This window comes from Jaculus jaculus, chromosome 6 (genome assembly GCF_020740685.1).
Source record: "Jaculus jaculus isolate mJacJac1 chromosome 6, mJacJac1.mat.Y.cur, whole genome shotgun sequence".
NCBI lineage: Eukaryota > Metazoa > Chordata > Mammalia > Rodentia > Dipodidae > Jaculus > Jaculus jaculus.
This window is the reverse complement of record NC_059107.1, coordinates 27,695,010-27,710,583: the sequence shown is the minus strand read 5'-3', so window position 1 is coordinate 27,710,583 and position 15,574 is coordinate 27,695,010. Positions and strand designations below refer to the sequence as shown.

Here is a 15,574-nt window from a genome sequence, read left to right as displayed (position 1 = left end):
TTGTTTGTTTGTTTGTTTTGTTTTTCGAGGTAGGGTCTCACTCTGGCTCAGGCTGACCTGGAATTCACTATGTAGTCTCAGGGTGGCCTTGAACTCTCGGTGATCCTCCTACCTCTGCCTCCCGAGTGCTGGGATTAAAGGCGTGCGCCACCACAACCGGCTTTTTTTTAAATTTTTTGTTACCCTTGGTGATTTGAAAGCAAGCACACAGAGCTGTCCCTCACCAGCAGTCATTTTAAAGAACAGTTCTGTTGTTTCCTTGGCCTTCCTTTAAAATCACCCTTGCCCTAGAGACCAGTGGCATTTTCCCACCCCTGTAGCTTTTTGCCCTTTTGAGAATGTCCTTTGAGTGTATTCGTATGATGCATAACCTTCGTAGTCTGACGCTAGTTGCTTAGTGCACTGCATACAAAGTTTGTGTGTGCTGCTTGGTTTGTAGTTTCTCACAGTTGCTACTAAATTCACTGGAAATACACTGCACACATGTAAGTCTTAATGACCCCATGAATTTTCAGTTCATTTGAGTAATACCTTGGGAGCAAGATTGCTGGCTCAGAGGATAAGATGATCTTGGGTTTGGTGATGACACCTATCTATCTATCTGTCTGTCTGTCTTATTGTCAATGCAGAGTGTCATTCTAGCCCAGGCTATCCTGGAACTCAGTCTGTAGTTCCTCCTACATCTGCTAGAATTGAAGGAGTGCACCACTACACCCAGCTTGATGATGACATTTTAGATGTTATACCAAAAGCATAATCTTTCAAAGAAGAGCTAATAGGCCAGACTTCACGAAAGTAAATAATTTCAGTTCTTTCTGTGTATATACTATCAAATGCATAAGAAAACAATCTAGACTGACAGAGAAGCCTATGTAAAAGACCTGTGTGGCAAAAGAATATCATTCAAAGTATACCCCCCCCCAAAAAAAAAGAAAAAGAAAAACACCTTTAAAAATTCAACAATTGCCGGGTGTGTTGGCGCATGCCTTTAATCCCAGCATTCGGGAGGCAGGGGGGGAGGATTGCCGTGAGTTCGAGGCCACCCTGAGACTCCATAGTGAATTCCACATCAGCCTGGGCTTGAGACCCTACCTTGGAACCCCCACCAAAAAATTCAACAATTACTTGGAAAATAATAGGCATTTTAAAAATGGACAATATAAGCTGGGTGTGATGGCACACCCCTTTAATCCCAGCATTTGGGAGGCAGGAGGATCACCGTGAGTTCGAGGCCACCCTGAGACTACATAGTGAATTCCAGGTCAGCCTGGGCTACAGTGAAACCCTACCTCAAAAAATTAAAGAAAGAGAGGGCAATAGCCTTAATAGATACCTCACTAGAAAATGAGAGACAACAAATCAGCAGGTGCACATGTGTGCCACCAGCAAAGTGCGGAGTGAAACTGCGTTGTACTGCTTGCACACCCTCTCACACCACTGTCAAGCACAGCGTTGATGACACTGGTTGGGGCCAAGGAATTGGGGAATTAGGAACTCCTTTGCTGCTCATGGTATGCACAATAGTATAGTTACTTTGAAAGGCAATGTGTAGTTATCTTTTTTTCCCCAAAATTCGACACCCAGAAGATGAACAGAATATTTGTTCAAAGGAGCTGAAAATTTTATGTCCACCCCAAAGTGTGCATGCACATTTAAAATAGCTTTCTTCCTAGTTTCCAAAACTTGGAAATGAGCAGGATGCTCTATAGTAGGTGCATGGATAAGCAAACTATGACACATCCAGAATGTGGAAACATTTTCAGCATCTCATACACACACAAAAAAAAGCCATGGAGAAACTTGAAGCACATAATATTTCAGTAAAGAAGCCAGTCTGAAAGGGTTACCTAGTATAGGCTCCAACTGTAAGATAATCTAGAAAAGACAAAACCATGAAACAGTAAAGGAAGAGAAAGGAACACTTAGTATAAAATAACTATTACTAACATTTTATTTCCTTTTCATCTTAAAAATTTGTAATGATGTTATTACATAGACAATATTTGTTTTAATTCTTTTTAAGTCTTATTTATTTGTAAGGAGCCAGGGAAGAGCAGAGAGGGGGGAGGAGAGAAGAAGGGAGGGAGGGGGAGAGAAAATGAGAATATAGGCATTCCAGGGCCTCTAGCTATTGCAAATGAACTCCAGATGCATGTGCTATTTTGTGCATCTGACTTTATGTGGATACTAGGGAATTGAACTTTGGTTGTGAGGCTTTGCAGGCAAGCTCCTTAACCACTACGCCATCCCTCCAGCCTTATTTTATTTTTTAAGTGTTCAATAAGGCATTGCGTTTTCTTATGAAGAACCCTTCAGGTTTCAAGTTTATTTTAGGTTTTTACAGAAATGTTAAACATTTGTTTTTGAAGACTTATGGGATAGATACATTTTTAAAGGACCTAATAAAGGTTGTTACATTGTTCTCCAGAGGGTGAGTAGACTCCACAAATTTTGTTTAAATCTTGCTTTTACAAGTTTAGGATCTAGTGGTGCACACTTTTAAAAGAAGAGGGCAGGAGGATCAGGAATTCAAGATCCTCTTCAGCTCCATAGCAAGTTTGAGGCCAGCCTGGGTTACACATGCATGCACGTATCCACGCACACACTTTATTATACAGATTGTTGAGTGTAGTAGCTAAGGGTACAGCTGAAGCGGAACAGCACCTCTGGCCAGGCGTGGGTACGCACGCCCGGGTGGCAGAGGTAGGAGGGTCGCTGTGAGTTCGAGGCCATCCTGAGACCACATGGTGAGTTCCAGGTCAGCCTGTGCTAGAACGAAACTCTTACATTGAAAAACAAAACAACAGCAACAAAACCAGCACCTCTGTCCTCTGTTCTGAAATTTAATTAGTGTCGCTCCATTCCATCCCATCTTGTCTCACCTGGGTGGTATTTGTCTCTTGTTGACAGACCAGTGTGTACTCTTCTGTGACTCAGGATACAGTATGCAGTGAGAACATCGGTGACATACATGAGAAACGCTAGCTCACTGCTGTGCTTCATCTTGTCTCAACAGATTTGGGATAAAACCAGCCTGGAATGTTTGAAAGTGTTAACAGGACACACAGGCTCTGTCCTCTGTCTCCAGTATGATGAGCGTGTCATTGTAACAGGTTCTTCCGATTCTACGGTGAGGTGAGTGGTCTGGAGACCAAGATGCACCTGCCCTTCCAGGAGGCACATGCACAGGCACACCTTGTCTATAGTTTTACTTGAATACCTAAGGTGGTTTGTTTGGGTGGGTGGGAGGTGTGTGCTCTGTGCAGATGCTTGTGCGCATGTGTGGAAATGAGAGGAAGCTGTTGCATGTCATCCTGTCATGCCTCAGCCTTAATTCCTTGAGTCAGAGTCTCAGTGAACCTAGAGAGCTTACTGTTTTTGGCTAGACTGGCTGAGCGGTGAGGCCCAGTGATCGTCCTGTCTCTGTCTTTCCCTCAATGCATGGGTTACAGGCATGCATGACCCCACCTGACTCTTCTGATGGGTATTAAGGATTAGAAGTCAGTTTCTTACGCACAGCAAGCATTCTTATCCATGGAGCCAACTCCCTAACCCCTTGAGGTTTGTTTGTTGGTTGGTTTGTTTGTTTGTTTATTTGAGAGAGGAAGAGAGAACATGGGAATGCCAGGGCTTCCAGCCACTGCAAACGAACTCCAGACATAGATGTCAACTTTGTACATCTGGCTTATGTGGATACTGGAGAATTGAGCCTGGGTCCTTAGGCTTTGCAGGAGAATGCCTTAACCACTAAGCCATTTCACCAGTCCTCGAGGCTGTTTTTAATGCAAATGTGTTTAAACAATGTAGGTTGTAAGCGTGTCTTACCTCTTGCCATACGTTACCGATGTGGCAGCATGCCTTCCTCTCCAAGCACAGTACACAGGACGGTCTTGTCTCTGCTGCAGGGAGCCTGTGAGCCAGAGCAGAGAGCAAAGGGTGAACCTTGCAGTCACTGAGAGAACCAGGCGGTTTATCCGTCATACCCTTTGGGGAGGCACTGGGAGTATGAGATCAGAGTGTATGCTAGATGTTTGGCATGACAATATCCTTTGTTTTTTTTAATGTTTGTTTCAGAGAGAAAGAGGAAGACAGACAGAAAGAGAGAATAGGTGCACCAGGGTCTCCAGCCACTGCAAATGACCTCCAGATGCATGCACCCCCTTGTGCATCTGGCTTACATGGGTCCTGGGGAATCAAGCTGTGGTCTTTAGCCTTCACAGGCAAACTCCTTAACCACTAAGCCATTTCCCCAGCCTGGCAACATCCTTTTGAGCTCTCATACCAGCCTTTGTAGGCAGGGAGGTGTTATCTTTGTCTGTACAGGTACATGAGGAATCCAAGCTCAAGAGGTCAAGTAATTTCTGCAGAGGCACACTGTCAGTACATTTTTTACCTTGAATTTACTTCAGTCACAGCTGTGTTTGTGCCTTTTCAGTGATGGAGACCAGTTTTAGTTGCCACCCCAGGGACAGAGTACAAAAAATGGGAATGGTAACAACTGGGGGAGCAAAATGCAGTGCTATTTCTGGGCCGACTTGGATTGCTTGCTTACAGGCACACCTAGGAGACTGGAGGTGTTGCTGAGTCTACCCCTGTCTCTAGTACCTCCCCTTTGGGGTATTTGTTTCTTACCACACCTCCAGATTCTATCTCCACCCCTGCCCACAGCACCCCCACTGTCTGCGCCCAACTCGGCCCCTACAGATCATGGCTCAGCCTTTGAAGTCTGCTTGTCTTCTGCTCTGTGAGCATGTCCTCTTGGGAGTTTGGGACTATAGAGAAGCTCTGACTTTTATGGAAGGGCTGCCCTTTTGTAACTCAAGTTTCAAGTGTCAGGTAAGAAAGTGGGTTGTGATGGTTGAAACAGCACAAGTTTCTGTTTGCCGTGGTGTACAGTAGACTCAGTGACCTGCCCAGAGGTCAACAAGACCATGATTTGGGTCATTCTCAGTTCCTCAGCTCTCAGGTGTGCTTTGTCCAGTATTGCTGCAAGCTTACTGTCAACCTTGCAGACCTGCAGACAACCAGGATAGACCTGAGTGGAGCCAGACTTGGCCTCTTCTCCAGTATCAGCGCAGCACTCCGCTGGCCTTCTTTTAGCCCACGTTTAGGTACAGTGTGTGTGGACACAGGGGCCTGAGGAGATGGCCCAACGGGTGAAGTATTTGCTATGCAAGCATAAGGACCTGAGTTCAGATCCCCAGTTCCTACATAAAGTTCTGGGACACAGTGGTGGTGCCTGTGATCCCCGTGCTGGAGAGGCAAAGACCCACAGAAACCTTGGGGCTCACTGGTCAGCCAGTGTAGTTAAGTTGGTGAACCCTAGTTTCAGCAATAGACTGTCCCAAAGAATATGGTGGAAAGGAAGGACACCTGACATCAACTTCTGAACTTCTGAAGCTTAGACGCCAGACTTTTCCCCTGGTTTTCACCCCCATGTCTGTCTTTCTGTCTCTCCTAGAGTCTGGGATGTGAACACAGGCGAAGTTCTTAACACACTCATCCACCACAATGAGGCTGTACTGCACCTGCGCTTTAGCAATGGACTGATGGTGACTTGTTCCAAAGACCGTTCCATTGCTGTGTGGGACATGGCTTCTGCCACCGATATCACGTTACGCCGGGTCCTGGTTGGCCACCGTGCTGCAGTCAATGTAGTAGACTTTGATGACAAGTACATTGTGTCTGCTTCTGGAGACAGAACCATTAAAGTAAGTGTATGTGCCGACGTAGCCCTGCCACCTGCTCCTGCCCCTTGCACAACAGAGAGAAAGCAGAGGTGGCAAGTCTGTTCTCTGTGAGTGCTCCTGAGCTCTAAGACCCTCCCACTCCACAGGGTCAGATAGGAGGAAGCACCACTGATCCTCGGTTTCTTGAGGTGACATTAATAACATTTTGTAAGGGAAAGAGAACTGACCTGCTGAGCATGCATCGTGCACCAGGAGCTTCACACCTCTCACCTCGCTTCACCTCCCAGTGCTCGAGACAAGTGCCTCTGGAAGAGCCGTGGCCGAGACTGTAAAGCACCATTGGCGACCTCCAGCCAGGCTGGCTTAGTCCTCATCCACCTTCGTCCTCGTGCTTCTGACAGTTTGCTATTCCACAGACCCCAGACTAGGTGCTGGAGAAAGGAGGGTGGACCAGACGTGTCCCTCACTTCAAGGAGCCAGCTTAGGGTGGGTGGCGGGGTAGATGTGCAGCATAACTACAGAACATGGTAAACATACTTCTCATGCCAAGTCTCTGCTAATCTTTTTGCTTTATAATGTTAGTGGATAACATTGCCACAACCAGGCTTCTGCACATTTTTATCTAAAAATGTCATATCCAATAGCAGTCAACCTCCAGCCTGGCACCCAAGTCTCTAGAAATCCCCAGTCTACCTTCTGCCTTCTATTCTATGGACTTCCTTATTCTAGACATTTCCTATAAATGTAGTTACATAACACATGCCCTTTTGAGTCTAGCCTTTTTAAAAAAATATTTTTTTTTTTAAATTTGAGAGAGAGGAAGGGGAGGGGAGAATGGGTGCACCAGGGCCACCAGCCGCCGCAAACAAACTCTAAATGCATGTGCTCCCTTTTGCATCTGGCTTACATGGGAATCAAACCAAGGTCCTTTGGCTTTGTAGGCAAATGCCTTAACTGCTAAGCCATCTTCTCCAGATACCCCCTTTAATGGAAGCTTGCAGGGTTTTTTGTTGTTTGGTTTGGTTTGGTTTGGTTTGGTTTGGTTTTCAGTTTTTGAGGTAGGGTTTCAGTCTAGCCCAGGCTGACCTGGAATTCACTCTGTATTCCCTGGGTAGCCTCGAACTCATGGTGGTCCCCCTACCTCCGCCTCCAAAGTGCTGGGTTTAAGGGCCTGTGCCACTACACACGCACAGGTTTTTCTTTTTCAACTTTTTAACAACTTCTATAAGTATAGACAATAGACTATGATAATTCCTATCACACCCATATTTTCCCCCTCTCAAATTCACCCTTCATTGAACCTCTTCTTTCAATTAGTCATCTTTATTCTTGTTGTGAAGATCTTCTGTACGTAGTGTCAGGCACTGTGAGGTCATGAATATTAGACCATTTTGTATCTGGAAGATTGCATTGTAAGCAGTCCTACCCTTCCTTTGGTTCTTACTTTCTGACTGCCACCTCTTCCGCAATAAACTCTGAAGGAGGGAGTGATAGAGACGTCTCAGTGCTGAACACTCCACTGTCACTCGTTCTCAGCACTATGGTGACTTTTGAATCACCCCAGTGGTAACCACTATCTGAAAAGAGAAATTTTTCTTTCTTTTTTTAAGTGTATTTATTTATTATATATATATATATATATATATATATATATATATATATATATATATATATATATATACACATATACATACATATATATATTTAAATTTATTTGAGAGAGAATTAGAATGGGCATGCCAGGGCCTCTAGCCTCTGCAAACAAATTCCAGATGCATGTGTCCTCTTGTGCATCTGGCTTATATGGGTCCTGGAGAGTTGAACTGGGATCCTTTGGCTTTGCAAGCAAGTGCCTTCACCGCTAAGCTATCTCTCCAACTCCTCTTTCTTTCTTTTTTTTTGTTTTAAATTTGTTTTTATCTATTTGAGAGAGGGAGAGAATTGGCATTCCAGGGCCTCCAGCTATGCAGACGAACTCAGGACACATGCACCACCTTGTGCCTCTGGCTTATGTGTGTCCTGGAGAATTACCTGGGTTCTTGGGCTTTGCAGTCCAGTGCCTTAACCACTAAGCCATTTCTCCACCCCAAGGAAACCAAAAGTGAGAGAAGCATTAATATATTGGTATAAACATTTAAAACAGTATTTAGAAGGCAGTAAGTTGGGCATATTAATATATATTTAGCCAGACAACAGCAGGTGTTACTTCCCTTAGGGCTCATGATCTCTCCTACCATAAGCTTTTGACTACGTTTTTAGTACCAAGCCTGTATTCCTCCCATGGAGCAGGCCTCCAGTCCAATCCGAGTGGTTGGTTGCCCCATAACAGATATACCACTATTGCACCAGTTGGCTCATTTGGCCTGGCTGGCCATACTTAAGGCTTATAATATCCACTGTTGTTTAACAATGTTGATGTCTTCTATCTCCCAAAAGGCTGCATGCAACATAGCTCTTTCCAGCATTCTGACAGCTAGTCAAGAGGGACATTTCCAGCTCAGCTCCAGTTTGATTTCTCAGTGACCTATAGCCTATGTAGCTGTTTGCTTTGGTTTTTCGAGGTAGGGTCTCATTCTAGCCCAGGCTGACCTGGATTTCACTATGTAGTCTCAGGCTGGCCTGGAAATCATGGCGCTCCTCCTGCCTCTGCCTTCCCTAGTGCTGGGATTAAAGGTACACACCACCATGCCCAGCTTCATTTAACTTTTAATGTAATATTTTAAGGTGTATCCACCTACCCTGTAGCATGCATAAATATTTCCTTGCTTCTAGTGACCCAGTGAAATGCATATGCACAGCATTTCATGTAGCCATGATCAACTGATGGATGTTTGGTTTCTTCCCCTTTTTAGCTGTTATGAGTAGTGCTGCTATAAAGATTGGTATACAAATTCATTTCATTGTCAGGTAGTGCTGCTGTGTTTAATATTATGAGGAACTGCCAAATGGGTTTCCAAAGCATCTGCTCCGTTTTACAGTCTTGCCAGGAAGAGGGTTTGCACTGGCTTACAGAACCTTTTAGTGGCCAGTACTAGGTAGTGTTCTACTAACTAGCCCACAAAGCACGGACTTGGTTGTGTCATAGTGGAGGTAGTCTGGGAGCCGGACAAGTAGAGCTTCCCAGCATTAATGTACCCCACACTCATGCCAGGTACAAGACCAGCACCTGGAAGTGAAGAGGGCTTCACCTGACTACCCAGCAGCTCTGTAGTCATATCCCTGTGCAAGATTGCCCCGCATGTCCTCTCCTCTGCTGTGGCCGCTCGTTCTGCATCCTGGCTCTCTCCTGGGTGTGCGGGAGTACCTGGGCTGTTAGTCGTCCTGGCTCATCGGCAGTTTTATGCCTTCTTGGAGAAATGTATCAACTCTTGTGCTCATTTTAAAACTTGGCATTTCTGAACGGCCTGAGAGTATGATCCAGCTCTTTTGTGGGGCACAAAACTTCCTCCTAATCCCACTCAACTAGCAGTGCTACTGGCACGGGCACTGAGGGCACCCGGGTGTTGTGTCTGCTTAGTCGGTTTATCATGTAGTGAGTATTCGTGAACTTCTTAAGTCTTAGAATGTAACAAGTAAGATTATTTACTTCATGTATGTAATATTAGGAGTGATGTGGCAAAATAAGTGGAGTTACTCCAGAAACTGCTTTAAAAAGGATATGGAGGTGAAGCTTTTTATATCAGTTATATTGGGTTTGATGTGCCAGTTGGCATGAAAACATAAAATCTGGCACAAACTTCAGGCAAATAAATGCCCAAACCATCCACAAGATGTCTTTGTGAAGCTCTCCAAGTTTGGAGTCTTCACAGCTTCCCTCTGTATTTCACTCCAGTTTTATCACTCCACAGCCAAGAACTTTTTATGCTATCCAATTTCTACCTCAGCTTCCCATTTTGAGTTAGAAATATAGTATTTTATAATCCTGTATTTGGGGTCATTCTTAGAAAATCAGTCAACTTCTCTCCCTTTCTCCACCTCCCTTCTTCCTCCCCCTTCTTCCTGTATTCCCTCTCTTCCCCTCTGTCCTTCTCTCTTCCAATGCCTCTTCCCCTTTTCTGCTCTATCTCCTTCCATCTTCTTGAAATACCTCCTTAAGTGACTAAGGCTATCCTCAGACCCATGTGCCTCCATGCCCAACGCACTCTTGGGCACATCCTGGGGACCTCTCTCTGTATCCATTCTTTTTATTTATTTTTTATTGACAACACCCATAGTTACAGACAAGAAACCATGGTAACCCCCCCCCCACTTTCCTCTTTGTAATGCCACTGCATCATTACCCTTCCCCCTCTCAGTCTCCATGTCCATTCTTTCTATTTTTTTGTTTGTGTATGTGAGGGGGAGACAGAGACAGAATGGGCACACCACGGCCTCCAGTCACTGCAAACAATTCCAGATGCATGCACCACCTTGTGCATCTGGCTTATGTAGGTCCTGGGGATTCAAACCTGGGTCCTTTGGCTTTGCAGGCAAGCACCTTAACATAGCTAAGCCATCCCTCCACCCCGCCATGCCCATTCTTTTTGTTTGTTTGTTTGTTTATTTTTGTTTTTTGAGGTAGGATCTCACTCTAGCTCAGGCTGACCTGGAATTCACTATGTAGTCTCAGGGTGACTTTGAACTCACGGCGATCCTCCTGTCTCTGCCTCCCAAGTGCTGGAATTAAAGGTGTGCACCATCACGTCCAGCTCCGCCATGTCCATTCTTAAATGAAGCCCTTCATTCTGCAGGTCTGGAGTACGAGCACCTGTGAGTTTGTTCGTACTCTCAATGGGCACAAGCGTGGCATTGCCTGTCTCCAGTACCGGGACCGGCTGGTTGTTAGCGGATCATCGGATAATACCATCAGGTTGGTATGCTGACAGGGCAGCCTAGTTTTTCCATAGGGCAGATTCAAATCCCAGTCTTAGGTGCAAACCAGTCAGAGTAGTTGGAGGGCTTCTGGTGAGATTAGGATCATTTAGACATTGGGTTCTGCAATTCAAGTGGGACAGCAATATATGCCCTGGGATTGTTTTTGCACGATCTACTCAGTACTGCTTAATACTAGAGCCCTTCAGAAAATATGGGGATGCTCTAGCCCAGCTTCTGCTTTTCCTGACCCAAGAGCTGCACCCCTTCCCAGCAGATGGTGGTGTACTTGATTGCTCTTTCTCAGTACTGCTTCCCAAACTCCTCTTCCTACTGGCTGCTGCCTTGATCTCTCCCTTTTTTGGTTGCAACACTTAGTCTCCTCACTTGTAATGAATAAATACTACATCTTATTATGGCATTATTGAGTTCTTCCAAGACATTTTCCCGTATTCTGACAACATGCTAGTATTTTTTCTCAAGGGATTGGGCGCCCAATGTTTGGGCAATTCAAGACTGGGTTGAAGATTATAAAACAAACAACAAAAAGCTATACAGGGAGTTAGGTCAGTGGATAAAGGTTTTTCTTTATTTTTTTAGGTCTTACTTTCTTTCTTTCTTTTTTTTTTTTTGGTTTTTTTTTTTTTTGGTTTTTCGAGGTAGGGTCTCACTCTGGCTTAGGCTGACATGGAATTAACTGTAGTCTCAGGGTGGCCTAGAACTCACAGCGATCCTCCTACCTCTGCCTCCCAAGTGCTGGGATTAAAGGCGTGTGCCACCACGCCCAGCTTACTGTGTTTCTTTTGTTGTGTTTTTGAGGTAGGAGCTCACTCTAGTTCAGGCTGGCCTTGAACTACTCTAAAGCCCAGGCTGCTCTGTAACTCGCATAGATCCTCCTACCCCAGCCTCCTGAATGCTGGCATTAAAGACATAAGCCACCATACTCAACTCCTTGTTTTTGACATAATCATACATTTTTGGGGTCTACAGTGTAGCATCACATTGTGGGCTTTCTATCATCTTGTTTTCAAACAAGCTAATTTAGAGCTTAAATTCATACGTTGCTTAATGTGTGATCAATGTGAAGGACTGCAACTTACATACTGCCACCTCTGAGGTATTATTATAAACCAGTGCTTCTTTCTCTGCAGTTTATGAAGGGACCACTCAGGTCCCAGTGTCAATGCTGAGTGACACTGCTCACAATGGATTAGAGCACTCACAGGCTTTCAAGCAGATTTGCTGAGGGCAGCTGAAATAAAATGGTCATAGCATAGATAATAAGCAGTGAAGATACTAAGAAAAAGTCATGCAAGCATGTTTGCTCACCCTGTTTTGTACATGTTCTTTTTCTGTCATTTCTTTTTGCAAATAATATATGCAAGTCAATCACAGCAGAAAAAAGAAAAAATGTCCAATTCCAGCATTAGAATCCATGTGAGCTCGCAGTGTATGGATCACATGCAAAGAAAAAGGCCTGTTATAATCAGAGAGGTTCATAGTTCTAAGACATGGTACATATCTAAATAAATAAGCCACACACCCCCACCCCAGACATTACAAACCAGACAATCCTAGTACCCAGTACATCCAGGATGTCCCTAAGCTTCATTGGGATTGGGAGACCCCCATGCTGGTCCACCATTTCTAACCTGGGGCAGGCCTCAGAGACCCTGGGCTAGATCTTCCTGGCTGTGTGTGTGCTCTCCCTCTCTGGACATGCCTTTTCTCCTTTACTGCCTTAAGACTCTGTCTCCTCCAAGAAGCTCTTTTGAGGCCATTTGGTCACATTGAAATCATAGGCTGAAACATTCAGAGAATTCTTGGGGATTAAACTAAATGAGATTTCTTGTTGGTCAATTAAATTTAAGTAGAAAAGGCATAGGATTTTTAAAATGTTATGAATTGTATTAGAGGAAATACAAGAGAAAGCGAGGCTTCCTGCTACATAAGTGCTAAAACTGCAAATGTACTTAACATACCTGTTTATACGTAGTATGGGCCAGGAACGAGAGAAGTAAACTCAAGAAAAGTGAAGTGACCCTTTCGTGTGGGGCAGATAGAATGAACTTGAGGGTAGGGGATCATCATTTGTTTTGTAAATCTCTGTCATTCAAGGCTATGGGACATCGAATGTGGTGCCTGTTTACGAGTCCTGGAGGGACATGAGGAATTGGTCCGATGTATCCGATTCGATAACAAGAGGATTGTCAGTGGTGCCTATGATGGGTAGGTATTGCAGTTTTCACATGCTCCATTGAACCGTGTCAAAATATTACATGTAACACAGGCCTGTCTGTGCTGGAAAGGCAGATGGCAGAGATAATTGTTAAAATAACCAGTAGATGAAGTGAAGACATTCAGGCCCAGAAAGACGCAGCAAAGCTTGCCTTGGCACACACTGTAACAGAACCCATGGTGTAGTAGATCCTGCCTCAGTTTATGCCATAGCAGAGCCACTGTATTTCCAGAGCTCTTGTTCTAAACATCATTGTAAATGTTAAGAGTAGCTTAGGCCATAGGGAATACAGTTCTTTGCTTAATCAAACTCATCCCATCTCCCATAGCTCAGTAATAAAGTTCTTTTCTGCTTCTGGTTGATTCAACAAATCCTTCAAACACCAAGCACTTCATGAATTCTTAAAGGAGCAAATGGTAACTATAAGCCTTTGAAGATTACCTTATTTACTTTACAGTGGGCCATCTTTGCACAGATCACTAACTCACCATTTGTTTCATTTGGAAAAAGGCATCTTAGAATTTCACACAGCACCCTAGCTTCTACCATCAGCACCTATTCAGTTCCTTGAGTAATGAATTTGGTGACATCAGCTATCAAGTTAGGAATTGAGGATGCAAACCTGTAATCCCAGGATGTAGAGGCAGGAGTGCAAGGCTAGCCTGGGCAACATGAGACCCAGTTACAAAACAACAACAAAAAATTAGGAACTGAATCTAGGTAACCCAAAGCTATTGGCTTATTTATCTTCCTTTCAATAATATTCCTTCAAAATTTCATTAATTCTGAAAAGGTTTGGGTCCTTTTTGCAAAATCAAATGTAACTGACTCAAAAACCTAATCACAAGCATTCTGGCCCATGGATTTTGTAATAGGTATTTCAGATGTGCTTCTGCTTGTCATGGGAATATGTGACCATATAGCAAATGTTAACTCCTGCACTAATCCCAGTCTCCTTTTCCACTGCAGGAAAATTAAAGTTTGGGACTTGCAAGCTGCTCTTGACCCCCGAGCCCCAGCGAGCACGCTCTGTTTGCGCACCTTGGTGGTATGTGACCTGCTCAGGTGGAAAGTAGCTCCCTGTGTGGGAAGACGCTGTCAGCACCTAGTAGCCCTGCCTGGGTGGACTCCGTGGCAGCTGTGTGTCTCTCAGCTGCCTTCTGAGAGATGCACAGTCAGTGTGGGTTAGCTAAAGTCAGAGACGCCACTGCCAGCTCTTGGTTATGAACACCAGCTTCCTCCTCTGTAGGTGAACTGGTGTCGTGGGGCATGCAGCAGTGTTTCTTTCTGCAGCTTTGAGAGATCCTTTACTTGGCTACAGTGTGGCATATGTGCATACTATTAAGATAGACACCCCCCCACACACATACTGCATAGATTATTGCTTTGGCATATTGGAATAATTTGTTTTTAATTGGTAGCTATGTATAGTTATACAATGCAATGTGACTTTCTGATCTATCTATATATTATAAGCTAATTAATATATCTATCACCAAGTTTTCATTTATTTGTGATGGAAATATTGAAAATCTCTCTTTCTCTCTCTCTCTCTCTCTCTCTTTTGTTTTTCAAGGTAGGGTCTCACCTGCTCAGGCTGACCTGGAATTCACTCTGTCATCTCAGGGTGGCCTTGAACTCATGGCAGTCCTCCTACCTCTGCCTCCCAAGAGCTGGGATTAAAGGTGTATGCCACCATGCCTGGCTCTGAAAGTCTATTCTTTAAACAAGGTGTGGTAGTGCTTGTCTATAATTCAGCACTCAAGAGGCAGTGACAGGAGGATGAAATTCAAAGTCTCACTGGGCGTGATGGCGCACGCTTTTAATCCCAGCACTCCAGAGGCAGAGGTAGGAGGATCGCCATGAGTTCAAGGCCACCCTGAAATTCCAGTCAGCCTGAGCTAGAATGAGACCTTACCTTGAAGAAAACACAACCAAAACAAACAAAAGAAAAAGAATTCAAGGTCTCATGAGCTATTTAATAGCAACTTCAGGGCCAGCCTGGGCTACATGAGATGCCCCTGCCCCCCAAATCTAAACTATTGTGTCAGCACTTTAAACTTCATAGCATGTAACTGCTTTCTGTGCTCACTGCACTGTTTGCAGTGTCACTAGGATGCTGTACCTTTTAATCAACACGCCCTTTTCCATTGTCAGCCCTTCATCCATTTCTCCCCATCTTGCCTGTGCTTAGCTTCTTCCTGCTTCATTTCTATGAGGTAGCCTTTCTAGATTACAAATGTGCCTGGCTTATTTCACTCACCATAGTGTCCCCAAACTCATCATTGTCAGTGGAGGGAACAGACTTTTTTGTTGTGTTTTTGTTTGGTTTGTTTTTCGAGGTAGGTTCTCACTCTAGCTCAGGCTGACCTACCTGGGATTCACTATGTAGTCTCAGGGTGGCTTCAAACTCATGATGATCCTCCTACCTCAGCCTCCCCAGCACCACACCCAGTTCGTGGCAGACTTTCTTGTTTTCTTAAAGTTGTAGGAGAAAAAATACTTTATATATATATATATATATTCTTATTTGAATAAGATGATCATTGGTTTATTTCTTTTTTTCAAAATTTTTTAAAATTTTTATTAGCATTTTCCATGATTATAAAAAAAAAAATCCCATGGTAATTCCCTCCCTCCCCACCCCCCGGTTTATTTCTTATACTCTGGTTGATTCTGTTACACTTCTCAGGATTGAATATCTTATTTGAGAGTCTTTGTGAGGTGATCACATAATTTTTATCCTTTGACTTATTTCTGGGCCAGGATATGAAGTTTAGTTTAAGAAAATAAG

At 44.2% G+C, this 15,574-nt stretch overlaps 1 protein-coding gene across 6 annotated transcripts in view; it reads left to right on the top strand.

Annotated features, from left to right (window-relative positions):
• The window catches only part of Fbxw11 (F-box and WD repeat domain containing 11), a 139,687-nt gene that overhangs the window by 115,175 nt on the left and 8,938 nt on the right, over positions 1-15,574 (top strand). For all 6 annotated transcript variants that reach the window (XM_004665002.3, XM_004665001.3, XM_004665003.3 and 3 more), the window contains 5 exons: positions 3,017-3,135; positions 5,462-5,711; positions 10,421-10,539; positions 12,660-12,770; positions 13,750-13,828. In XM_004665002.3, the coding sequence (XP_004665059.1) occupies positions 3,017-3,135; positions 5,462-5,711; positions 10,421-10,539; positions 12,660-12,770; positions 13,750-13,828 (678 nt within the window). The remainder of the gene's footprint in view (positions 1-3,016; positions 3,136-5,461; positions 5,712-10,420; positions 10,540-12,659; positions 12,771-13,749; positions 13,829-15,574) is intronic.